We start from the raw sequence: 26475 nt of genomic DNA, 5'->3' as shown, positions 1-26475 counted from the left end.
GCTGGGGTGTTGTAATCTACTGCTTTACCAGTTTAAAGGAACAGTTCAGTGCGAAAATAAAAACTGGGTAAATAGATAGGCTGTGCAAAATAAAAAAATGTTTCTAATAAAGTTAGTTAGCCAAAAAATGTAATGTAAAAAGGCTGGAGTGACTGGATGTCTTACATAGAACACAATTTCCTGCTTTGCAGCTCTCTAACTCTGAGTTAGTCAGCGACTTGATGGGGGGCCACATGGGACATAACTGTTCAGTGAGTTTGCAATTGATCCTCAGCATTCAGCTCAGATTCAAAAGCAACAGTTATGACCCATGTGGGCCCCCCTCAAGTCCCTGATTGGTTACTGCCTGGTAACCAATCAGTGAAAACCAAGAGAGCTGAAAAGCAGGAAGTAGTGTTCTGGCTATTATGTTAGACATCCAGTCACTCCAGCCTTTATACATTACATTTTTGGCTAACTAACTATATTAGAAAATGTTTTTATTTTGCACAGCCTATGTATTTACCCAGTTTTTATTTTTACACTGATCAATTCCTTTAAAATCTAGTGGTAGTAACTGACAAGTACTGGACAAATAATTCTGCATTCATTGCATCCCTCGGTACATTTGGGTCCCCCTGCTATAAAGAGACTACTTATTGGTGTTAGTGACCCATATTCACTGCAAGTACCTGGCTTGTATCAAAACCATACACGATTCAGACACAAGGTCTAATATAGTTTTATTTACATAGAAAATATAAATCTTGTCTGTAATATTGACATTAAGGCTTTGTCAGGATTCCCAGTCGCTCGGTACAAAGAAAATATTTACATATAATATACATTCTGTCCCACATTCTCCGAGTGATTTTAAAACCCGCAGGCAGCGAGCACTGAAGCCCTTGATGGTTGAGAATACAGCACCCAAACTGACTGCACGGAAAGGCAAACTCTTCTGCAATTTAATAACTGCCCTGTTAGCTGAGAAATAACCAGAATATTCTGGTCCAGTGCCATTATCTATGGGAGAATTTATTTCTACTTGGTAATAGGGGATGGAACTGCCCTTCCCTTTAATAAACCCCTAACAGGCCAGAATCTCTGTTCAAACACAGGGATGAAAATCCAGCCAGCCATGCGTTAAGGGGGGGATATCCCAGAACCCAGACTTGTTATAGGGGGCAGGATGCAAATGCCTATTAGAGAACAGAAAGGGACTAGAATGCTGTGTGCATCCGTGTAACAGGGACGCACCTAAAATGCAGGTGATATGTAACACTCACCCATCAACTCAATATAACAAGGTATAAAACAATATGCAGGATTATATTCTCTATTATAACAGTAAACAAAGTCAGTTCTCAGGCCACAAAATAGTGCATTATATTTTTCACTGGTAAATCACTCCATGGCCCTATAATTCTCACATATAAAATAGCACTAGTATCAGGGCCACTGGTGCCCAGCCAGGGCTTATGAGCTACTGGGAGAGGCCCCCCAAGACTAAATGTATCAGAGAAATATATAGTAAACATACAGTATATACAGAGTGCAAGGCTTGGTTTATGCCGATAAACAGTAGCTGATTTTAAAGGGGAAGTTTAACCTAAAATGTACATGATTAAATGTTTTGTTCAGCTCTGATTTGTCAATAAAACAGCTACCTGGTTGATATATTTAACAGAACCTGGAAGAAGGCATTTGTCTATCTGAATTAAGGATGAATAAACATGCCCCTGGAAAGAAAGATAAACAAGGTCATATTGACCATAAAAATATTAAAATCTTAGAATCAGTTGGCTTTTCATGTCCAGGTCAATGACCATAGCAACAGCACAGCAGCTTTAGTTTGAAAACAAAGACAATCTGCAACGTTGCTTAGACAGCTCCCTTCTGCAACAAGTTCAAAGCTAAACTTTCCCTTTACATCGTTCAGGCACAATCAGAGAAAGGAGACTGCAGATCTTTCACACAAAACAACTCTCTATATGGGCAATAAGCATGCAGGGTAGGACCAAGGAATTACAGGTTGGTATGACATTAGTGCTGTGTGTGGCACTTTCAAGGAACTGCTAATCCACAAAGTGGATTTGGAATGTTCTGTAAATATATTTGTGGCATCACAGAATAGACTTGTAATAATGATAATAGTAACTACATCTCCTAGATGAGTGGAGCAGAACATGGGGAAAAATTTCAAATGTGTCAACTGAGGCAAAGTTGGACTCTTTATATAGGGGTAGAGGGGGAGGTATTATACATAAAAGAGATGAAGGAGGGAGTGGGTGTTATCATTTTTAAGGAATATGCTCTCGTCTACGTCCTGCTGCCCACAATCTGCAGGAGGTTTAGGAAGATGTACACAATGTCGGTGTAAATCTTCAGGGCGCCATAGACGTACTCTTCAGGGCTGATGGTGTGCTTCCGGTTTCCAATCACCAGCTGAGTGTCAAACGCAAGGAACTGTGGGAAGAGAAGACAGACAAAGTGTGAGTGAACATCCATGCCTTGACTGGTATTGTACTTTTTCCAGTTTCAGTATCCTTATAAGTTACAGCAGGGGGTACATTATCCCTTATAATATATGAGTAATACTCAGAGTTCCCTGTATAACTCAGCCTGCAGTCTTGTGTCTTTATATGATCAGAGAACACAAGTGACTTCCAATACCCTTATAATTTACTGTAGGGGGTACATTATCCCTTCCCTTATAATATATGAGCGATACGCAGAGTTCCCTGTATAACTCAGCCTGCAGACTTGTGCCTTTATATGGTCACAGAACCCCTCAGTAACTTTTAATATCCTTATAATTTAAAGTAGGATAAACATCCTAAGATGTGAAACATACTGAAGAAACGTCTTATCCTTTAACTTAGTTTGAGTAAAGACCCAAAGTCTTATTTAATTTCTAAATACCATATGTACAAGTCTGAATTATTCACAGCATTCTTCCCCCCCCACCCTGCACACAAAATGTCTGACAGTACTAACCAGGGTGAAGACGATTGCTCCGAGTGCAGCATAGAGCATGTGCAGCCAATACACCTAGAACACAAACACATCACAGTAACTGCTTATTGACCACACTATCCAAAGTGAAAATATACATTTAAGCATTTGGTTCCTCTAAAATTATTGGTATATAATGCGCCCCAGTATTATGCGCCCTGCCTGATCTCAAACTATACTTTCTGGCCAGTCAACTGGTCTTTGCGCATTGGTGGATAAACCTGAAATAGACAACCAAGCTGCGATCTTGGAGGCAACGGCTGTGGGCTCCTTTAAAGCCCTGGCCAGATTATTGTACAGAGGTCCATCTCAACACCATACCACTACAATACCTATGCTAACGGTGATCCACGCCTTCCAAAAAGCCCTTGACATGGCACTAGACACTCCCCAACTCCAGTCCGTCTGGAGCCCCCTGTGGGGCAATACCAATCTATCCCAATTTCATCTTATCCCCGAAGTTAGCTGTTGGGCCGTTCATGGTATCTAGGTCCTAAAAGACATCGTGGATGGAGTATAACAGTTCCCAACCTTATGACAAGAGTTTTATCTCCCCACTAATCACTAATCTCACAATCCCCACTAGGCCGATACAGCTCAAAGAAACAACCCTGGAAAAATATTTGCTTCAGGCAGGACTGCGGAAGTCACTCTCATGGTGCTACACAATTTTACTGCAGGCGGACCCCAACCCATTGGAAAAGACTAAACAGAAGTGGATAAGGGACTGAGCTACCAATCTCAATGAGAGACAGGTTTGTACAACTCAAATTTCTCTTAACAGAGTATACTATACCCCATACAGGCTAGCCAAACTGTATAGTGGCAGACTTTACACTAGGTACATACAAGAGGCTATGTTATCTACAACTAATGTACTACGCTAAACAAGCGATACTACTACAGTGGAAATCGACGGCTTCCCCTACCCTCAGCTTCTGGAAACAACTAATCAATGACTCCCTTACAAAGCATAAACTAACTTACATTGCTAGAGGATGTCCCAAGAAGTTTGACGCGATATGGCACACCTGGGTGACGGCCCAGAAACAATAAAGTGAAGTCTATATATCTGTATGTAATAATGTTCAACCCGTTTGATACTATCCCTTCCGGCCATTGAGACCCTTCACCTCTTCTTCCTACTTTTTAATTTCTCCACTGCTATGTTTATAAATAAATAAACCTTGAAAATAAATAAAAGCTTTAAAAAGAATATTGTAGCAATAACATCTGTTTGTGATTCTTATTGATAAAATAGGCAGTCATTCTGAATTTTCATTTATCTGCAGTACAAAGAGTGGCCACCGGGTGTCACTAATCACATCTTAAACTACAGACACCATTTTGTTCCAAGGCTCAATGTAATTTATCTTGTAAACACAGAACTGTTCTCGGCAGCTGCCTTCCTGTCTATATACACAGATTCCATGGGAGTATGGGAAGCCATTCCTCTTACTGACAACACTAATTATAACTATTGGCACCTTACACAAAGAAGGGTGGAAGGGGGACTATTTGATTCTGTCCCTACTTTATTACAGGAATGTCCCTCAGCAATGCCAATAAGTGCCCCCATATAAACCATTATCTTCCATACCGTAACCTCCTCACTGGATACCTCTGGAGAGAACTTATCTCACATTATTTACATGGTCCCTAACTGTTCCTTTATTCGGTTTTTCTGGAGCTTCCTCACATTTACATTTTTCCTGCTGCAAACAGGTCACTAATGCTGTAATTAATAATGCTTAGTTTGAGTGTATGTCAGTTAGGGATTTCCCTGGCGTCTCAAGAAGGTTTCAGCATGACTGAGCTGTTTCCATCATGTCTGAATTGTTTCCGCCAGGTGGAAAATGTCGGGTGAAGGGAATAAACTAGTCATTTAATGTCTAAAATTAGAAAAAAAGTAAACCCTATTTGTGGAGATTAAAACATTCAGAACAGATTTGGTTGCAACGTGTATCTCTGTGACAGTTCCCCTTTAAGCTCACCCTCCTTATCTTCTACAGCCACATCCCTGCTCTCTGCTTCATCTGACTGCACACACCCCTTCCTGTCACTGCCATCAGCTGCTTCTACAGCAAAGTTACGCATTGTTTCCCACAGCAGTGGGTGTATCCTCTCCTCCTCCTCCCTCTTGTTCCATTCAGAGCATTGCCCAAGCCATTAAACACACTTACATATTTAAACGCCAAGACGATGGCTGTAACAATTCCTGTCACGAACATGACGATTCCCAAAACAGCAAACAATCCTGCGCAGGATGTAAAATCCACCTTTCATAGAAAGAGAAAACACATACTGAAATTAGACCACAGTCACCCACTTTATGCTGCAGACTCACTACTGAACTCCTTTAATAGTACAACACTAACTAGGTTTTAAAGGACCAACAATTTCCTTTCCCTTGTACCGTAAAGTCTGGTATATTCACCCCCTTCAATGTAAAATCAATCAAACAGTGCAGTGCTGAATATACTGACTGTATTATTTTAATTAATATGTATGTTATTGTTATTTTTTGCACTAAACAAAAAAATTAAAAAACACTTTCTCACTTTCTTTCTGTTCTGCAAGTCACTCTTTGAGTAGTAACAAATACTAATTCACAGATAAGACCTCTGTATAATGAGCTGATCCTTATATCAAAGTCTTAACACAGGCTCCCGCTGAGGGGAGGGGGTTGTTTATACAGAGGTCATTGTCTCTATCTGAACAAATGACGGTGTTTATAAGGAAAAAAAGGGGGAATCAACGTGAATATTCCATTAATACTTTATAATAGAAAAAAAATAATGAAATATGGATTTTTTTCAATTCACAATATTACTAGTCCTTGAAGGGGTAACTAAAAATCCACATTCCATTAAAACTATTTATTTGTAAATTTTATGTAAAGATAAATGGAGAAAATGCCTCTTTTGTAACCTCATGTTTCCAAGATATTTTCTAAAATATAAAAGCAACTTTACTTTGTATTTCAGTTGAATAATGGATTCAGTGACACAAGACAGTGGGTGGGCCTAAATAGCCAAGATGGCAGCATTGGGGAAACAGAGCAAATATTACAGTTACAAGTTATGAAAAATGTGGTTTTGAAGTTGGCATCAGAAATCCCCAATATAAGCAAGCTGCGAGCTGATATCTGGTTATAGGGCATATATTATAAAATGGCTTAACAGACAGAGAAGTCAAATAACACGGGATGAATGGATACATACTTTAATTGTAAAATAAATATATATTTTCACTTTATAAATAAACAATTAAGGAACAGGGAAACATTAAAAGGACAAGGAGTTAACACCCCCTGGAGAACTCAAACTAAGCAATAACACAACGTGAAAGTCAGTTTTAGCATTGGAGCTACAATCTGTCCCTGTTCCTGACAGTGCTGCTCCAATTATTCCCAGATGAATGGAGACAATGGTTCTATTCTCCTTGCTGTTACTAATAACCTCTAGGTGACATCTTTTATTTTTCAGGTGAGCTCCCTGGCAGTTAGACATTTGTACATCCAGATATAATTACTCCCCATGTGGCACATTAGCCTTTTCATGTCTGACCTGTTTGCTTTACTCTCTACTTTCCCACCAATCAAACTGCAGAAATATCTCCTTAGCGCAGAACAAAGTCTTTATTATCAAGTATATAAGTAATTAGAGCAGACTTGGTACCTAAGTGTGTGTGTGTGTGTGTGTGTATGGAAGAGTTCAGTTCCTATTCAATTACACTTTAATTGCACTTTCAATTACTACAATTGTGAGCCTCATTTGCAGTCACATTCATATAGAAAATTCATCACTCACCTTAGTCTGGAAACAGAAGATGGTGACTATTATAGTCACAATGGCAGTGATTCCCATGGAGATCAGAACAGCTTTGGAGCTGTAGAAACTACAGTAGAAAGAAAACCAGATATTCACACAACCATTGTCTCTAGACAGCTGACCCTAGCAACATGTCACTGAATGCAAGGCTGGGTTCGTTATTATACTATTTCTTTCTCTTTCTTTCAGTGTGTCATTTAAACCACTAACCTGGTCGCTGGGGACATTGACCCTAGCAACAAGGAAGTAGCATTAATGTTTAAAGTGGACCTGTCACCCAGACACAAAAATCTGTATAATAAGTCCTTTTCAAATTAAACATGAAATCCAATTTCTATTTTTTATTAAAGCATTCATAGCTGTTGTAAGCTCATTTAAAAATCTCCGCTGTCAATCAAATATTGTCTTCCCCTCCTCTATGCCAATGGCATAGAGGAGGGGCAGACAATCACTTTCCATTCAGCACTTACTAGATTTCACTGCTCTCCCCACATTCCCCCGTTCTCTTAACCATTTAATTGTGTATCCAGGGCATGGAAATGGACATTGGGTCCCCCATTCTGGTGCACAAGATTCTGAGATGACACAAGGCTTGCCTTAATAACAGTGTGCACAAAATGGCTCCTGCCTGCTTGCTATAATTTTGAAATCCCAGACTGAAGGAAACAAGATTCAAATAATTTATATAGTGTAATTAAAGTTCATTTTGCTTGACTAATGTGATAAAATAGGATTTTGAATAATTTCTTTGGGTGACGGGTCCCCTTTAACTGCAGATGTGCAGTCATTGTTGGGGTCCTGAGTAATTTCTGAGTGGCAAGAAGTTGCTCTGCACTGGTTACAATGGTGTGTAGACTTCAGAAACACAACTACAAACACAAACAAAACAAGATGCTGTGTCGCCATCGGGGCAGCCATTCAAGCACAGGATACACAGTAGATAACCGAAGAATCCCATTGTATGCTACAGAGCTTATCTGTTATCTGTTGTGTATCCTGTGCCTTTGGTTACATAGAAGCTTGTTTATATAAACTATAGTAGAGGTTCTGAAGCAAATACACCAGTTGTACAGTGCAGGGAAACCGTACATTTTATTTTCATTACTTTAGAACCCTTTCATTTTTTGCTGTTACTGTTCCTTTGAAGAAGTAAAGAAGCAGATAAGATCCAGCTCCCTCACTATCCTAACATGATGAGTGGCCAGTTTTGTGGCAATGAATGCTCAAGCAGTAAAGGAATATAAATGTATGATAAAGAGCATATATTCTGTTTGTTACAATAAAAGAGCGGTGTTATAGCATACTATTATTATTATCAGTTTAATAGCATACCTTGCAATGGTTCCAGCCATAAAGGACATGGCAAGTGTCTGGAAAGAAATTAATATAGGAAACAATAAGAAGACAATTAAATATCACCAAAAGACGCTTGTAGTTACATGGAGCGAGTATGACCCCATGCTTTAACCCAGAACAGCCATATAGAAACTTGCTTTCTCTCTCCTAACTCTACTAAACAGAAAAAAGCAAACTGCTGATTGGTTAACAGTGTTTATTACAAGGCAAAGTATAACTACATATGCTCATGATAATCTAGTAATAGTAATAGCAGTGCCATCTCATTATGATTTTCCCAACCAACGTAGCCACGTTACCTGGCTATGGTAGAACTGGTTACACCTGTTTGGATCTACTTCGTCTAAGCCTAAATAAATAGTGAGTATATAAAAGTAGGACCAATTTTACTTCAGTCTCACAGCATGAAATTGTTGTGCTAAAGCTTCTCCCTGGTCAAAGACCAACATTCCACAGCTCACACCATTGTGACGTCCCTGCTCTAAAATAGCTCTTTTTGACTATACATTATACTTGTAAAGTAAGTATAAATACTCACAAATATACTCAGCAAGATGATATTCCATGGGAAACGTCGCCTAAAAGGGCAAAAAATGCAGTTAGACCTTCCAAGATATTGTCTTAATTCAGATTTTATGAACACAAGATCAAGAGGCATCAGACTATAACAAATATCATATACACAAGGGGAGAGATAGACAGAATCATAGCCCTCATCATGCATTAACCATTGTCATATGTTGCAGAATACTGGGGGTTGTAGTCAATCAATATTTGGGTAACTTATGACCGAGCAACACTATTTGCATCCCCTATCTGAAGAGACGCTGCTGGCTATGTGTAACACAAAGGAATGTTGTGTAAATTCATATTTACATTGTGAATGTTGCTTTGCAAGTATGAAGCACAATTAGCTGACATGAAAGATGCATTAGCAAGATATTATGGCACTCCAACTCCCAGCATCTCAATGGAAGCAGTAGATCCAAAATATCTGGAAAGGCAGCTTGCTGCCTATGGTTGCAGTGAAGTATCTATCTATTTCAGTAAAGGATAGAATTGTTCTGGGCAACTCTCTGTACGTCTGGTGATTTCTCGACAGAAGGGGTGACACTCCTTTTCCCAGTATGACTCATAGCTCAGGGCATGCAGGCTGCAAACAATAAGCAGGTTTGTTCACATCCAAGAAAAAGAATGTGAGATTGTTTCAGGGTGGGAAGATGTTCTTTACATAAGGAGATCAGAAATAAAAACTTGCATTAACATTGTCTGAAAAAGTGAAAAAAGGGGTGGAGGAGCTTATCCAGTCTAATATTTAGTGCATGCTCTATTGCAACAGCTTTCAGCTTCATAAATGTTCCTAGCTATGCCAGCCTGTGTCATGTTTCTTCTGCCTGATGGGTGCAGAGTGAATAGTTAGAGCGCTTTCTGGCACAGGTACCACACTAAGCATGTGCCAAGAGCCCAACAGACATGTATTCTGATGTTTAGAAGAACTGGCACATTGTCTTATATGCCTCTTCACTAAAAAATATATACACCTATATATAACATATTTAATTGCACTGACCTGGGACCCTCACAGCAGACAAGCACGATATATGTGACAAAGAACACAGCACTGTAACAAAAAAAGAGCAGTTATTACTTCTAGAACCATGGATATAAAACAGAAATGGATGCAAATTGTAGCCAGGGAAGAGGTACTCACTATGATGCATAGTAAATTCCAGGTGTTTTTCGTATAAATGTGGTGACAGGTTCCCTGCAAAGAAAGAGAACATGCGGCCATTAAACAAATGCACAGTAACACAGCCCTAGTGGTCTCAAGCCCAGATTCCTAAGGCATGAAAAGGAACTCTCAAGTGAAGTGGAAAGAAGGAATCACGTATATATAATCCATTTTAAAGTGGTTAAGACATTTTGTAGAAGTAACGTGAAAATGAATGTGACCACACGATTATAACTTCTGAGTATTAACCCTCAGTTGGATGGCAAGTACCTTGGAATCATGTAGCTAGGGAACTTAATTCCTGGACTGCTTCTCATTCCTCCCTACAGACTCAACTGTGGCTATGGTTGCCACCTGGCCACTATTTTACCGGCCTGGCCGGTAAAAATGATGTGTGATGCCAATGTTATTATGAGGAAAAAACGGCAAGAATATAGGAAGGCCGGTATTTTTTTTTACAGAAAAGGTGGCAACCCTACCTGAGGCTGTGTCATGCTTTACAAACTATTGTTGTACATCTGTTGCACGATATTGAGTAACCGGCAGAGTGTTTACAACAGGAAAGCTTAGCAGGGCAAGGGAAAAAAGTCCATGATTGTATTTCATGAAGAGGGAATATAAAATTGTTAATCAAATAATAATCTCTCTAATGCTTTATTTACCAGTAGGTCCTTTCAGCTGACACAAGGTCACCCATTCTGATTAAAAGAAAGAAGAGGTTCGCCAAAATATTCAGAAGGGTTTTTTTTAGAGTGAGAGCTGTGAAGATGTGGAATTCTCTCCCTGCATCAGTTGTACTGGCTGATACATTAGATAGCTTTAAGAAGGCATTTTTGATGGGTGAGAAAATACAGGGTTATTCAAAATAACTCTTAGTACAAAGTTGATCAAGGGACTGGTCAGATTGCCATCTTGCTTTCAGGAAAGATTTTTTTTTTTTGCCTCTCTCTAGCAGTTAGTCAAGTTTTATATAGACATAAAATGTGGAACTTGATAGACGTCTTTTTTCAACCTAACCTACTATATTATTGCACTAATGACGGTATGTCTTGAAATTTATATTGGCCTGGAGCTTGGTATTCTGGCAGTGCTGGGGTGTGACATGAGCACAAATTGTTCCGGGAGCAACACATTCTTAGCCTAATAATATAACCATGTTATATCATGTAATTGGCTCCTCAGTTTTATGAAGCCTAAACCAAAATATATATATATGTGTATGTATACTGTAAGCAGCAATGATAGCGACATGGCAGTAAAATGGAAACAGCAGTCAAAAGTCAAACATTAATCTTGCATGGAATGAGGCTTACACGTAAGTGAAGATCGCAATGATGCCAACAGTGACCAGTAACTGCACAGCTATGATAGCGTAGACCTGAAAGGAATTAATATGGAGACACGTTGAGGAATTCTGGGATTTTATTTATTATCTTACAGATCTTAATGCCTCCCCCCCTCAAAGTGCTGTTGGTTACTAATAGGTTCATATAAATGCAACTGTAGTGTGGTCAGTAATGCCCACAAGCACAAGCTTTGTCCTTCTCTTACTCAAAATATTCCCATAAGGGTTAACTCCAGTTCTAGGCTGGGTGTGTATAGAATTGGGAATGGTGAGGGGTTGCCATGGTGGCAGGTAGTTCCCTAGTTTGTAAAAGGCAGAGATTACAAGGTTCAGACGTTTGCAGGAGGAGTAGATGGAGCTGAAGAGCCTGATGCATTAGGAGGGAAATGGCCTATAGGACATGACAGGTCACTCTCCAAGAGCAAGAGATAGTGTTAGGACAGTCAGCAGAATAGCCAGAGGTCCATCTGAGAAACTGTGCTCTACTGGAAGTTGCAGAGCTAAAACTCCCCAGCTTTAACTGTAAGAGACCATATATAACTTTTCGACATGATCTCAATGAAAGGAGCTTATTTTAACTTTTGACATAGTCTGACACAGCAAGTGGTATGATTGCTCCTAGGAATATGCCTGATCACAATGATGCTTATATGGCACCCTGGGTAGTCTTAATAATGTCAACAATGAATTAACTGCCTGGAATCTTTTTACCAGCCTGCGAATAAGCGCACTGTGCATATAACTCACCCTCCGGATGAAGGCATGACGTACAGTCTTGTCATCCCACGAACCAAAATTTCCTCCCTCTCTGTCACTTGTGTTGTACATTTCATTATCACCTGTGCATGATGGAATTAAAAAAATTAGAGAACCTAAACAGTAGCAGTGCCCAGTAAATTACCCTTTAGCAAAATTAACTGTAGCGCAGACATAGACAAAGTCATAGAAGTCAGTCCACAAGTCTATGGAAACCCACACAGGTAAAAGTAATGGTTAAATAAGTAGGAAGTAGTTACCTGTGTTTAGAGGGATTGTAGGTAAAATGGGCATCACAGGCTTTGGATGATCATTATGCCCAGGCTCTGGGAACCCACCGGGTTGAGCGTAACCTGCAGGTGCTGGGTACCCACCAGGCTGAGGGTAGTATCCAGCTGGTTGCCCGTATGCACCAGGGGGCGGATATCCACCTGGCTGAGGGTAACCACTTGGTGAAGGGTACCCGCCTGGTTGAGGGTAAGCACCCGCTTCATGCAGTGGATCTCGATCATAGTATGGAGGTGGAGCATTTGGGTACGACATTGCTGCTGGCTGCTCACAAAACTACAGTCTTCCTCTGTCGCCTGAAATGTTAGAAAATGGGAATGAACAAAACACAGGGAAGGCTGGTTTTCAGCCCTTGTATTACATACAGTAGCTAACAAAACATCAAAGACTCTGGCATAGTTAAGAAACTGCATCTCCCAGTGAGCTTACTTGGCTTGGGTGTGCTGGGAGCTGTAGTTCCTAAGCAGCTGGAGAGACAGTGGTTGCCTGGGGCAACAAAGCATAGGGTTAAGTACATTAAACCTGAGTATGAGTATGTTTACTGAGTCAGTGTGAAGGATTAGCACATTAGTGAAGTATTTAGACACTTTGCAAGGTGAATTACCTGCATAGGCAGAGGGTGATTTTTTTGTTAGGGTAGGCTTAGGCTAGGACTACACGGCCAACATTAATGCAATCCGACGCTGGGCGACTATACATACACGGATCAGATGCGACAAGAACAGGGTAAGTAAATATAACGTCGGATAGTGTCACAACAGTGATCCGACACAACTGTCGGATGCAGACGCAGCTTGCAGCTTTTGCATCCGACAGTCGGATCACCATTGCGACACAATCCGACTTTAGATTACTTACCTTGTTCCTGTCACATCCGACTTGACGCGTGTGTTTAGTCGCCCAGCGTCGGATCGCATCAATGTTGGCCATGTAGTCCTTGCCAAAGTCTAATTTTACTTCAACAGTTTCTTCACCAGCGATTTTCCACTGGCAGAGAAACAGCTGATTCAGTCCCATATTATAAGCATTGGCAAAAGTTGTAATTCACCTATATGAGCACCAGGGTGGATTTTTGTCTAAAATGTATTAAATCTAATATCTGTCCCATACATGAGCTGACTTAAGAGCTTCTAACTGATGCTTCCACAGACCGCATGGTGAAATACCAATCATTTCCCAATTGCCATGGACAAAGACTGAAAATAAAAATAATATTCATTGCACTCTCTTATCAAAATTATAGAAAAGTTCAGATCAGCCACATTACTGGAAATCAGGGCTAACGATTTGGCTGTTTAACATTAAACTATGTTTATTGGCATACTTTCACATAAAACACAAGGCATGAGGCCCGGATTTGTGGAAAGGCCACCAAGGTCCGGGCCTAGGGAGGCAGGATTTTAGGGGGCGGAATGCTGCCAAACTAGACCCATATTGGTTCAAAAACATTGGGGATGCGCAGGAGATACAAGCATCCACATTGCTCCTGTCCCAATGATGAAAATTTGCACGAATAAAGGGGAGGGGACAGGGGCGACGAACAGCAGTGGGCCTAGGGGTGGCCGCTATATAAAACCAGCCCTGCAAGGGACATGTTAACTGTGTCATTTATGGGAGATCTTGCATATAAAAAGTATAATGCAGATATATTTTGGTCACCTTGCAAAAAACAGTAGCTGCCTTTTACTGCAGTTTCAAAGTACATGTATGGGATCTGTTATACGGAAACCCATTATCCAGACAGCTCTGAATTATGGAAAGATTGTCTTGCATATACTCCAATTTATCCAAATAATCCATATTTTTAAAACTGATTTCCTTTTTCACTGTAATAATAAATCGGCACCTTGTACTTGAGCCAAATCAAGATATAATCAATCCGTATTGGATGCAAAAACAGCCTATTGGGTTTAACATAGGGATGACTGGGTATTGGGTCAGTTCAAGCTCTCAATCTCAGTAGGGCGCCCTGCTCCAGGTGTAAGAAGGTTATCCAATAATATCAAAGTAACTGAGACAACATGTATCGGGCTACTCGCCCTTTATCAAGTGTAAAGCATACAATATGTTTACAAGGTAATCAACACCTACCCTGTGTGAGGTCACACAGGGTAGGTGTTGATTACCTTAATGAGATACAGATCATTACCATATCACAAAGATCTCGTAGAAAAGGTAAAGTGCAATATATATAGTCAGTGGTGTCAAAACATTTAAAAAGTGTGTCCTGTTCAAATTTACTGCACTTCCGACTGATGATGGTCTCGCGTAGTTTGGATAGTGTGTGATCCTGTTCGCAAAAGATTTTATCGGCTTGTTCTTTGCCTTTCTCTTGCACTTTTGTAAAAAGAGGTTATAAAACTAAAGATATAGAAAGTTGTGCTGTGGAAGTGGGTAAGTTGCCTAGAAAACAGCTGTTAGGCAAGCCAAAAGTAGGGATATATGCGTGTTTAAGTTGTAACTGCTGCTCTTCTATTATTAAAGGAGAAGTTATGTGACACCATACACAGGGAACCCCGGTTAAGCTAAAACATTATGCCACCTGTGACACAAACAACGTTATTTACTTGCTTAAATGCCCTTGTGGACTAGCATACATTGGCCAAACGAAAAGAACTGTAAAGACTAAGGAACACAAGGGAAATATACGTAATTTTAAAAAGGGAACATCCATGGATACCACAGTGTCAAGACACTTCAACACTGCCAGTCACAACCAGTCCCAATTAAGGTGGGTGGTCCTGGAAGTAGTCAACCCCCTACATAGAGGTGGTAATATTAATAAGAAGTTATTACAAAGGGAAGCCTATTGGATTAAGAGACTTGACACATTACAGCCAAAAGGCATGAATGATAGCTGGAGTGTGAAATGTTTTCTTTAATGCTGTTACAATGTTGCCTATTGTTGAAACGTATGCTTTATTTGTTTCCCTTTTACAGATAAAGATCTCTGTGCCCAAGATAGATACAATATACTAATATGTACGGCTAATGGTAAGAAAATTGGTCTTTTGTTTCCTTCATATTTAAAACAGGATTATCAAGTACTTCTATGGTAGGCCCAAAAAGTGGGCATTTCCAATTGTGAACTCTTGGACTTTTGAAACTTTTTTGAAAATATTTTTCCAAATGAACGTTTTTGTACTTTTTAAATGTTTTGACACCACTGGCTGTATATATTGCACTTTACCTTTTCTATGAGATCTTTGTGATATGGTAATGATCTGTACCTCATTAAGGTAATCAACACCAACCCTGTGTGACCTCACTTCCTGTTTATACCTTTAAAAGTTTGGAACCATATTGTATGCTTTACACTTGATAAAGGGCGAGTAGCCCGAAACATGTTGTGAAAATAAATCACTTAGCAGTAAATCTGCTCTGAGTGCTTTCTCTCAGTTCCTTTGATATAATTGGACAGCCTATTGGGTTTATTAAATGTTTAAGTTATTTTTTAGTAAACTTAAGGTATGAAGATCCAAATTACAGAAAGATCTGTTATCCGGAAAACACCGGGTCTTGAGCATTCTGGATAACAGGTCCCATACCTGTAATACCATATAATAGTAGATGAGATTGAAAAAACACAAAATTTGTGTCTAAGTGAAAGTAGCCTAACTGATCTGCTATCTTATACTGAGTAAGGTGAAAATACATTAAAGGCATGTACGGTGCAGTCTAAATTGTGGATACAAATTAAGGCAGCAATCCAGGAATGGATTTTATTTGGCATATTTATTTGGTAAGCAGCTAAGGTTACAAAGCCTTTAACCCCTTAAGGAAACAGTCACTAATATCCAATCACAACTCTCTATTGAACTATTCAGGTAGGTGTTGGCTAAAACTCACAGAGGTTTGAAAGTGTCATCTGGTAACAATGGTCCCAATAACAACAGCATCACACCTTCAAAGTTTCAGCTAACACCTACCTGAATAGTTCAGTGGAACTACCATTGATCATTATGTTTTGTGACAATAAGGATGAGTTCAGATACAATGTAAATTGCACATACCAGACAAGCAGGTGGAGGATTTACAGCTATTTTTTCACTTGGCCCTGATCCCCAGCACAAACAATCACCCTGGGTAAAGCTCAGTTTTACTTAGTAACTGTGCTTGTCACGCAGATCAGCTCATGAGCTTTACCATCCAAAATCTCACAGGATTTTCAGTGCAAAATCTCATGTTGACATCACTGGAGTCACAAGGAGTGGTTGTCTTTTCTTAAGACACTTGTCAGCAGCACTATGCTTCCCCTCCCCCCAGACAAGCTCAAATAGATACATTGGTTAGACAGACGATTTTTAAAGTTTTTTCTTTTAAAGTGGACCTGTCATCCAGACACAAAGAGTTGTATAATAAAAGTCCTTTTTCAAATTAAGCATGAAATCCATTTTCTATTTTTTATTACAGCCTTCATAGCTGTAGTAAGCACATTTAAATATCTCAGCTGTCAATAAAATATTGCCTGCCCCTCCACTATGCCTTAGGCATAGAGGCAGGGCAGACAATTACTTTCACTTTCCATTCAGCACTTCCTAGATGTCACTGCTCTCCACACATTCCCCTGTTCTCTTCACCGTTTAATTGTGTAGCCAGTGCATGGGGATGGACATCGGGTCCCCCATTCTGCTGCACAAACAATATTCTGAGATGAGGCAAGGCTTGCCTTAAAGGGGAAGGAAACCTAGTCGGCGCAAACCCCCCAGCCCCCTCCCGTTTGTTGCCCACCCTCCCTCCTCCCCCCTGGCCCCTGGTTCACCGATGACATCTTCTTCCACGCGATCTTCTTCCTGCTGTGAACGGCGTTTTGGTGCATGTGCAGTAGGATCATTTCGCTGGTACGGATCTACTGCGCATGCGCCAAAAGTCACGCGCATGCGCAGTAGATCGTACCGGCGAAATGATCCTACTGCGCATGCTCTGTTCAAAGCAGAAAGAAGATCGCGTGGAAGATGTCGTCGGTGAACTCCCTGGACTGGACCTGCGCAGAAGGGTAAGAAACAAGTTAGGGGCATTTGCAGCAGCTCAGGGTAGCCAGGTTTGTAGTTTTCCAACCAAATTGGGCTACTAATTTAAAGCCCAGGCAGGTTTTGAAAGTACAAACTAGCCATAGTATGGATTTGGGCTACTTTTTGGGCCTTTGGCTGGTTTGTACTTTGGAAATTAGCCAAAGTTTTTTCTTGCCCTAATGTGCCAAGCCTGCATCTCCCAGTGCATGTTGGGTAATGTAGTTTTTGTTTAACAATTTGACAACTGCCAAGTTTAATGTAAGACTACAATACCCAGCATGTAACGGGACTGACTTGTGTAGAAGTCGGGAGTTACCAGATTTTGAGCTCAGTACCCTAGTCTCCTGTCACTCTTAAGTATTCTAACATTTTCACGTGACTTTCCTCAATTTCAGGCAATTTTGGGGCAAAATGTCTAGCGGTTAACCTGTTTTTAGGGTTGCCACCTTTTCTGGAAAAAAATACTGGCCTTCCTATATATTTATATTTTTTCCTTATTAATAACATTGGGATCAACCATCATTTTTACCGGCTAGGCCAGTAAAATACCTGCCAGGTGGCAACCCTACCTGTTTTACCAATATTTATTGAAATTGTCCCATTTTGCTTCATGGAAAAATTTGCAAAACAGTGAAAATTTGAAAAAGGTGTAATTAGACTTTTTTTTCCACTGCACATATTGTGCTATTTTTGGGCTACTTTGGAAGTGCCTCTTGACTCGTTTTGGGCTGTTTTTTTTATCTGACTTTGGCTAGTTTGGCTAGTTTTGAAAATTAGACTTGGCAACCCTGCAGCAGTTAGAGAGAATCAGATCTGTGGAGAGTGATACGGCTGCTTAAAAGGAGTTCCAGGAAGAAGGAGAAGAAAAGGCTGCATTTTGCTCTACTTGAGAAAGTATTTGAGCATTAGGGAGAGCCAGTTTCTAAACCCTGCCTGTGGATATTTTGGCTACTGTGTGTTTCCCCAGGGTGAGGACAGGTCTTGCTCATGTACCTGCCACGTGGGAGCAGCTACTACTTTCAAAGGCAAAGGTACTTTGGGGCAGGTAGTGCTACCTGGGGACATAAGAGCTCTTGGGGAAGGGACATTGAATTGACTGGATTTATTCTACATTTATCCACCCACACACACACACAGTATATATAAGCTGCTGTGTAGCCAGGGGCAGCCATGCAAAAGAGAAAAAGCACATGTTACATAGATACCAGATAAGCTCAGTAAAAAAAATATAGACACTTATCTGTTATCTGCTATGGAACCAGTGCCTTTTCTCCTTTTTTTGCCAGCTTGAATGGCTGCCCCCATAGCTACAAAGCTTATTTATATTAACTATGGCAGTGTTTCAGAAGCAACCACATATTTTTTTACTAGTGCAGTGTAAGACTACATTATATTTCAATTACTTTAAAACACTTCCAAGCCTTAAACACTTCCATAAAAGCTAGAGAATACAAAGCAAATGGAAAATATGTATAAATCCGCCTTCTAATACTTCCATTACACAAAGCGAAAGTGTTATAGTTACTGTACTTGCCCATTAATAAATAAATAAATATATATATATATATATATATATATATATATATATATATATATATATATATATATATATATATATATGGCTATTGCATGCATGAGTGTATATATATATATATATACAAAATTGTAGCTGGTGTCCGCACTCTTTTCTTGTTAGAGCAGGGGTGCACGATCAATATTGTAGATAATGGTGTAAAGGATCAGCACTCTCCCATTAGTTTAGTGAATGAAGTGTTGTTTTATTGAATACACAACAATCTAATGTTGTGTATTCAATAAAACAACACTTCATTCACTAAACTAATGGGAGAGTGCTGAGCCTTCACACCATTATATATATATATATATATATATATATATATATATATATATATATATATATATATAGCAAGACAAACACACATGCCCCTATTCGAAGCTGAATCCTAGGAGATATCTTCTCACTTTCCAGGGAAGTTTTCATTTTAGGGCCCTGTGGTATAGGGAGAGATGCAGAATACTTGCTTGCTCCCTCCTATCTGGTCCCATGAGCAGGTCTCATCTGCTTACGTAGAAACTTGTGACTACTCAAATACTATTCACACGCTGAGAGTCAGAACAGCACTGCCAAAAAGCCTCACCCTTTGGGGACCAGATCAGATTTCTTTCTTTATTAAGAAGCTGTCTGTATGCACAGAACTACAGAATAAATCATTGACATTTGGAGAATACAACATCAGGCTGTATATGGCTGTTGTATCAGAGCCGAGTGCATTACATTTATCCATGGGCTTTGCTGATGTATTTTTATATCATAAGGTTTTGCTTGCTCCTCTGCTGTTCCTTTTAATAATAAACTACTTCCCCTTCTTCAACTGACAGACATATTCCCCCCGCTTGTCTCTCTGGCAGTGTGGGGCATCCATTTCCTTCACCTGTGGGGAACGCAAGCACTGGACCAATTATATGTTAATGTAAAAACATTTTCCCCAGAGTCCCCTGCATCAGTGAGACCCCTTTTGGGCAGAAACATAAAAAAACTTATATCCAGTGCCACAAGTTTGGGCAGGAATTGATGCAGTTATTTCGCTTTTTAAAATTCTGCTTTTTATTCGTTTTCGTTTTTTTAATAATTGATGCAGACATTTAGTGCAGGAGCATGTAAGGCCACCCATGTGGTACAGAAAGCAGGACTGGATTTGAGGCGTAAAGGCCCAAGCCTAGGGCGGCAAGTATTAACGGGGGGCATTTGCCCAGCTGCATTTTAAGCGCACAGCTCTTTAACTCTCCTGTACACATAATCCCCAGTTCTCTGGCAGGAACCAGTGGATGCATGCTTGGGGGGGGCGCTAGCAAGGGTGGGCAGTACCTCTGGTCTATGGGAGGCCAAATTGAAAATCCGAGCCTGCCTGTAAGTCTAACAAGACTCTCATGCAGCGACAGTAGCAGAGACTAAACTACAAAAAAGTAATTAAATAAAATAAAGCCCAATTGCAAACGATCTTAAATATGACTCTTTACAACATACTAAAAGTTAATTTTAAGAAAAATGTATTGATGGTGAGTTGGAGTTCTAGAAACAAACAGGGCTGCTTGGGTGGAATGTAAGGTATTCATGGAATCAATAGAATTTACAAGTATTGGGCAGAGACAGGGGAATCCTGCATCCCTCTCAGGCAGCTGTGTCTATGTTAGTAGTTGAGCCAAGTCCAGTCTAGCTTATCATTTTATTTCTGAAAGACAGTATCCTCGTTTAACCAATTATAATACTTCAGTAAGATTGCTACAGCTGTAGTCATAATATTCCTATAAGACAGGGTGCCAGTGTAGCCTATCATAATATTTCTGTAATTTAAGGTCCCAGTCTAGCCTATCATAATACTACTTTAAGTCGTAGTCTAACCTATCAAATTAATACATGGTCCCAGTTCTGTCTATCATAATGCTCACATATGAGAAGGTCCAGGTCTTGCCTATCATAAAACCTATGTATTATAGGCTCAAGTGATGATAGCCCAACCTAACATAATACTTCTTTAATATAGCATAAAGGTATAATCTATAGTATCATAATACGTCTATACCACAGAAGGAATTACACACCTATTATACTGTTTCTATAAGACAGGGTACTATTATACTTCTGTCAAGGTGGCCATACAAGTGCACATCTTATCAGCTAGTGTGTGGGGCCCCGGCAGTCTAATCTGACTGATATCTGGCCAAAAATTGTCAAATTGTTGATAGATTTGGATGTCACATCCCCTTAAAGACCTATGCCTGAACCTGCAACTGTAGCAATTTCAATTATGGATCCGCACACACCAATTTTCTGCAGTTTTCTTTAATTTTTATTCACCACCAATATCAACGTTTCGGGGGTACAACCTCCCTTCGTCAGGATATACAGCCTGATGTTGTATATCCTGACGAAGGGAGGTTGTACCCCCCGAAACGTTGATATTGGTGGTGAATAAAAATTAAAGAAAACTGCAGAAAATTGGTGTATGCGGATCCATAATTGAAATTGCTACTATTGGAGGGCCTCGTCAGGCCGGAGGATAACCAGCACCGCTTAAGCAGAAAAAGTGAGTAAAGTTCCAGGTGTGCGGTGTAACCACTTCAATACTACTGAACCTGCAACCGCCAACTGTTTTGTTTTGTGAAAGTCAGACCACTTTTAGTTCATGAGACACCGCAAAGTAAACAATGAAACCTAATAAAACCATAAAATAGGAGCTAAATGTGTGTGTGCGTGTGTCACATACTCACTCTCCTGGATAGAACTTTTGTTGGGGGCTTCAATTTAGGACAGTTACATTAAAGGAGACCTGTCATGCCAAGAAATAATTCCAAATTCGTATATCTATTGTGTTTGTTAAGCAAAATAAACTTTACTTACACTATATAAATTATTAAAATATTGGTTGCAATCAGCCTTGTAATTCACCACCACAGCAAGCAGGCAGCAGCCATTTTGTGGACACTGTTATTAAAGGAAAACTATAATAACATCATATTAAGTGGCATTTTAAAGAATCTTACCAAACTGGTCTATATATTTAAGTAAATATTGCCCTTTTACATCTCTTGCCTTGAACCACCATTTTGTGATGGTCTGTGTGCTGCCTCAGAGATCACCTGACCAGAAATACTGCAACTCTAACAGGAAGAAGTGTGGAAGCAAAAGACACAACTCTGTCTGTTAATTGGCTCATGTGATCTAACAAGTATAGTTTGTTTGGTATGTTTGTGTGCACAGTGAATCGTACGATCCCAGGGGGCGGCCCTTGTTTTTTAAAATGGCAATTTTCTATTTATGATTACCCAATGGCACATACTACTAGAAAAGTATATTATTATGAAAATGGTTTATTTACATGAAGCAGGGTTTTACATATGAGCTGTTTTAAGCAATATCTTTTTATAGAGACCTACATTGCTTGGGGGTATAGTTTTCCTTTAAGACAAGCATTGTAACACCTCAAAATCTTGTTTATGCACCAGAATGGGGACCTGGTGCCCATACCTTTGCATTGGCTACACAATTATAGACTGGGAGGGGGAGGCAACATGTAGGAAATGCAAAATGGAAAGTCAAAGTAATTGCTTGCCCCGCCTCGATGCCTAAGGCCGCTTTAAAATAAGGAAAGCAGTATTGAATATTGTGTGTTGCATTTCCAGTTACACATACGAGTGGGAGTTGCCACACTGCTGTGTGTTACTTGCTGTCCTCTCCCATCAATGCTGGGGGATACTAAATATTTTGTAAGGAAGTTTCTCTAAGGGTTTAATCTAGGGCTAATAAAGTCTCTGCCCATCTTTATGTATACAAAGCAGAGAAAGTTGGAGTTGCCCTGCTGCTAGGACAGCAGCCACTTTATAAAATGGAAACTACTGTTCCCAGAATCCTTAACAAGCTGATGAAGGGCTGCATCAAAACATGAATATAACATTTATTCATATTAATATATATTATAGTATATTGAATACATGCCTTTCTGTATATAAGCATTAAACATACATCTGCATTCCAACAGGATACGAAGATGCTTATAGTCTCCTGTAAGGCATCAGGAAGTTGCCTGTTTTTTCTCTTCTTAGTGTAATTTCTCACTCGCAAGAAGTAAACATTGAAATATTAGCTTTCTCCCCTGGCTCTCTTAGGAATTCACAGGGCAGGTCACATGATCAGTTCACAAATTCGCACACACTTGCCAATGTACCAATTTGATCATATGACCCCCTCCTCCTCACAGGGGTCAAAGTACCAGTGTCAGACTGGGGCACCTGGGGCAGAGAAATTGCAGGATAAAGCTCCTAAAACTACCCCAATACTACACCAAAGCTGCCCATACATCTACTTATTTGGCAATGTAACCAATACAATGACTATTTGCCCCATTTGGTCACCCAGGTGATGGGGCAATAAAATGTTGATCTGATCATTTGACCGCCCAGACCACACTAATGGCCAGATGCAGTTCTCGCCCTGAGCAGTTATAAAACCTGTTTAATAGCTATCTGGACGATCCTTTAACGAGACATTGGTCAGACAAGCTGTAGTTTTGGCCAATATGTGGCCAATAAGCTGCCAATCTGGTCTGAGATGCCATATAGTTGACCCTTGTAGGACCAGGCCAAAGTTTCCAGGTCTAATTTTCAAAACCAGCCAAAGTCAGCTAAAAAACAGCCCAAAACTAGCAAAGAGGCACTTCATAAGTAGCCCAACAATAGCACAATATGTGCAGTGAAAAAAAAGTCTAATTTTTCAAATGTTCATTGTTTTGCAAATTTTGCCATGAAGCAAAGTGGGACAGAGGGGGCCCCAGGAGTATAAGGGCCGAAGGAGGTATAGTGGCCCCCGTAATACATATTTCAATAAATATTGATAAAACAGGTCAACCTCTAGACATTTTGGTGGGCAGCAGATTTTTCCCCCAAATTGTCTGAAATTGAGGAAAGTCACCTGAAAATGTTAGAATACTTAAGAGTGACGTAGACTGGGGTACAGAGCAGAGCCCAAAATCTGGTAACTCCCGACTTCTACACAAGTCAGTTCCATTGCATGCTGGGTATTGTAGTCTGACATTTAACTTGGCAGTTGGCAAATTGTTAAACAAAAACTAAATTACCCAACATGCATTTGCTGATGCAGGTTTGGCACATTAGGGCATAAAAAAACTTTGGCTGGTTTCCAAAGTTCAAACCAGCCAAAGGCCCAAAAAGTAACCCAAATCCTTACCATGGGTAGTTTGTACTTTCAAAATCCGCCTGGGCTTTAAATTAGTAGGCCAATTTGTCAACCGTGGACCAGGCTACATATGCACCATCATCATACTCGTATGCAGTACATCGGGTAGGTCATGTGATCAATAAGCGGATTACAGCTGAATTGTTTCAGTGTTACACGTAGTCAGGGTGAGCAGCAAAGTGCACGTGGCAGCCAAATACAGCTTTCAGTAGCAATTACAAATAACTGAAACCAGTGAAAATGTGCAAAGCATGTATATTGAGAAGTAGCTCAACATTACATTTTCTTTAAATATGCAATATTTCCATTGGCATAAATGCATTAATTGTAGGTATTATTTATAATGGTTACTAGTTATGTTCCTAGATAACTCCTATATAAGCATTTCTATAAAGCATGCTTTTACTCAACAGGTTTATCCAGTATATACGTAAACTTCTCTTCCAGCTCCTGAGATGTCACAACAAAAGTGTAAACTGTATATAATATATAAAAATGTCTTCCTTTTTGTGGGTGAAGTGCCACGTGTCCAACTCTTAAAACCGGTGGAAATTCCCAAAAAATAAATCTTTTTCTAGATCAATAAAGAATAGACAAATATGTTATATTTAACTGTGCACACAAGGGGGAATCAATTTTCTTTGCACAAGTGGCACAAAATCACACACCATGGTTATCATTCAACAAGCACTTGCACTGATGGAATTCCTGTGCTCCTTTGTACTGTACAAAAAATAACAAAATGCTGAGCATTGTGCAAAAGTGCCAAAAACATTGTGGTTTGATCATGTTCATTGCACTTAGCACCCACCCTGCCCTTTCTAACCCCTACTTCTACTGTAAATGATAAGGATATTAGAAGTCAATAAGGAGTTCTGTGGCCATATAAAAGTATCTGAAAGGCCACCTCAGATGGCAAAAATCCCAGAAACATCCCTGCACAAGGTCACAGGCTGAGTTATGCAGGGAACTCAGAGTATCACATTATAAGGGAAAATATACCCCTACTGTAAATTATAAGGATATTAGGAGTCTCTGAGGTTGACCACATCTGATTTGCTGCTGACAGGTTGCATGTAGCCCTAGTGTTGCAGAACTACAGCTTCCCACATGTTTTACACTTTCTAAAAACATTTCCAGTGTTTATATAACGAGGAAATGTCCTGTCCCACCCATCTTTATGACTCACCCACCCTAAACAGCGCAATTACTGCTGGAGTGAAAAGCCAGTTCATAGCATTAATCTCAGTGTGTTCCAAATGGAATGGAAATGGAAAAATGTTTTTCTGAGAGCAACTATAATGTTGATTTATATTCTGTGTACGTCCCAGTAAAAATACAGGCCTGAATACGAACGGACTACAGGACCCAGCAGCTGCCGTTCAACTACAACAACCAGCAGCAGAAAAAAAAATCCTAAATGTGCCAACATGGAGAATGCATTGCTCAATTTTTGACCACTTCCTCTAAGTTTTTAAAAGTCATTTTTATTGAGAAAGGCACAAACCAACTGCAGCTACTAAATCTTACTTCATTGCCTCAACAGAGTAAACTGTACTTCAAGAGATACTTGAATGTCCCCAATGACATTTTGTGATGATCGTACCATACTCAAACTCAAAATTTCCCTAACAAGATTAATTAGCAAAGTGAGTCAGGAAAGCTAAGTATAGTAAAGGAAACAACTCTAGGGATGGGAAGTATTGGCACAACTGAGCATATCTGGCCCAGCACCAATTAGAAGTACATACAAATGAGGAGTCCCTATTGTTGGGGATGACTGTATCCCATGGGAGTAGGCCAACGTATAATCGATCTTTCTTTTGGGCATCACAGCTTTAAGGTAACATAGAAAAGGGAATCCAGATCCTGCCGAGGTACATGTATGGAAAACTTTTACGCTCAGCACAATGCAATAAAGGCTACCCATGAGCCCCTGTTGGTCACATTATACAATCATCCCTTTAACCTGGGACACATATATAATATACAACTAAAAACTGCAGTGCTGTAATAATGGCAGTGTAATAGGATCACCCCAGTGCTTAGGCATCCCATAATATCTCCCAAGCTGTCACCCTCCCTTTCTCCTCCCTCCTCTCTAAGGAATCATCTCAACACAAACAAAAATAAATGTGCCTTCTGGGATTTCCAGCAGGTGCTTATTTTGAATCCATAACCATGAAAAATACAGCAAATCCCACTTACCTGGGAGTAAGCAGCAGAAGAACAGGAACCCACCTAATACCTTCCTAGTACAATTCTGTTTTGGTAGAACTAGCTTTTGCCTTGCAGATCAGACAAGTGAAGTTCTGGGTGTGGACAAAATGAAATTTCTTCCCTCCCCCTTAGTAACTACTGCCAAATACCTCTCCAAGCATGTGGTG

General features: G+C 39.9%; 1 protein-coding gene across 2 annotated transcripts; it reads right to left on the bottom strand.

Moving 5' to 3' along the window:
* Positions 1 to 705: 705 nt before the first annotated feature.
* On the bottom strand, positions 706 to 26412 carry tmbim1.S (transmembrane BAX inhibitor motif containing 1 S homeolog). 2 transcript variants are annotated; one of them, XM_041577838.1, is made up of 13 exons: positions 26297 to 26412; positions 19258 to 19327; positions 12277 to 12600; positions 12008 to 12099; positions 11229 to 11293; positions 9895 to 9948; positions 9754 to 9804; positions 8722 to 8761; positions 8160 to 8197; positions 6807 to 6894; positions 5178 to 5273; positions 2977 to 3030; positions 706 to 2445 (listed from the first exon to the last, which is right to left on the bottom strand). In XM_041577838.1, exons 3-13 carry the CDS (start codon positions 12557 to 12559, stop codon positions 2299 to 2301), a joined length of 1008 nt encoding a protein of 335 aa, XP_041433772.1. In that variant the 5' UTR covers positions 12560 to 12600; positions 19258 to 19327; positions 26297 to 26412; the 3' UTR covers positions 706 to 2298. The 2 variants fall into 2 exon arrangements, with proteins under 2 accessions (XP_041433772.1, NP_001088462.1); NM_001094993.1 differs by lacking the exon at positions 19258 to 19327 and having other exon boundaries at positions 26297 to 26341.
* Positions 26413 to 26475: the final 63 nt, after the last annotated feature.

This window comes from Xenopus laevis, chromosome 9_10S, assembly GCF_017654675.1.
Source record: "Xenopus laevis strain J_2021 chromosome 9_10S, Xenopus_laevis_v10.1, whole genome shotgun sequence".
NCBI lineage: Eukaryota > Metazoa > Chordata > Amphibia > Anura > Pipidae > Xenopus > Xenopus laevis.
This window is presented reverse-complemented; position numbering and strand designations above follow the sequence as displayed.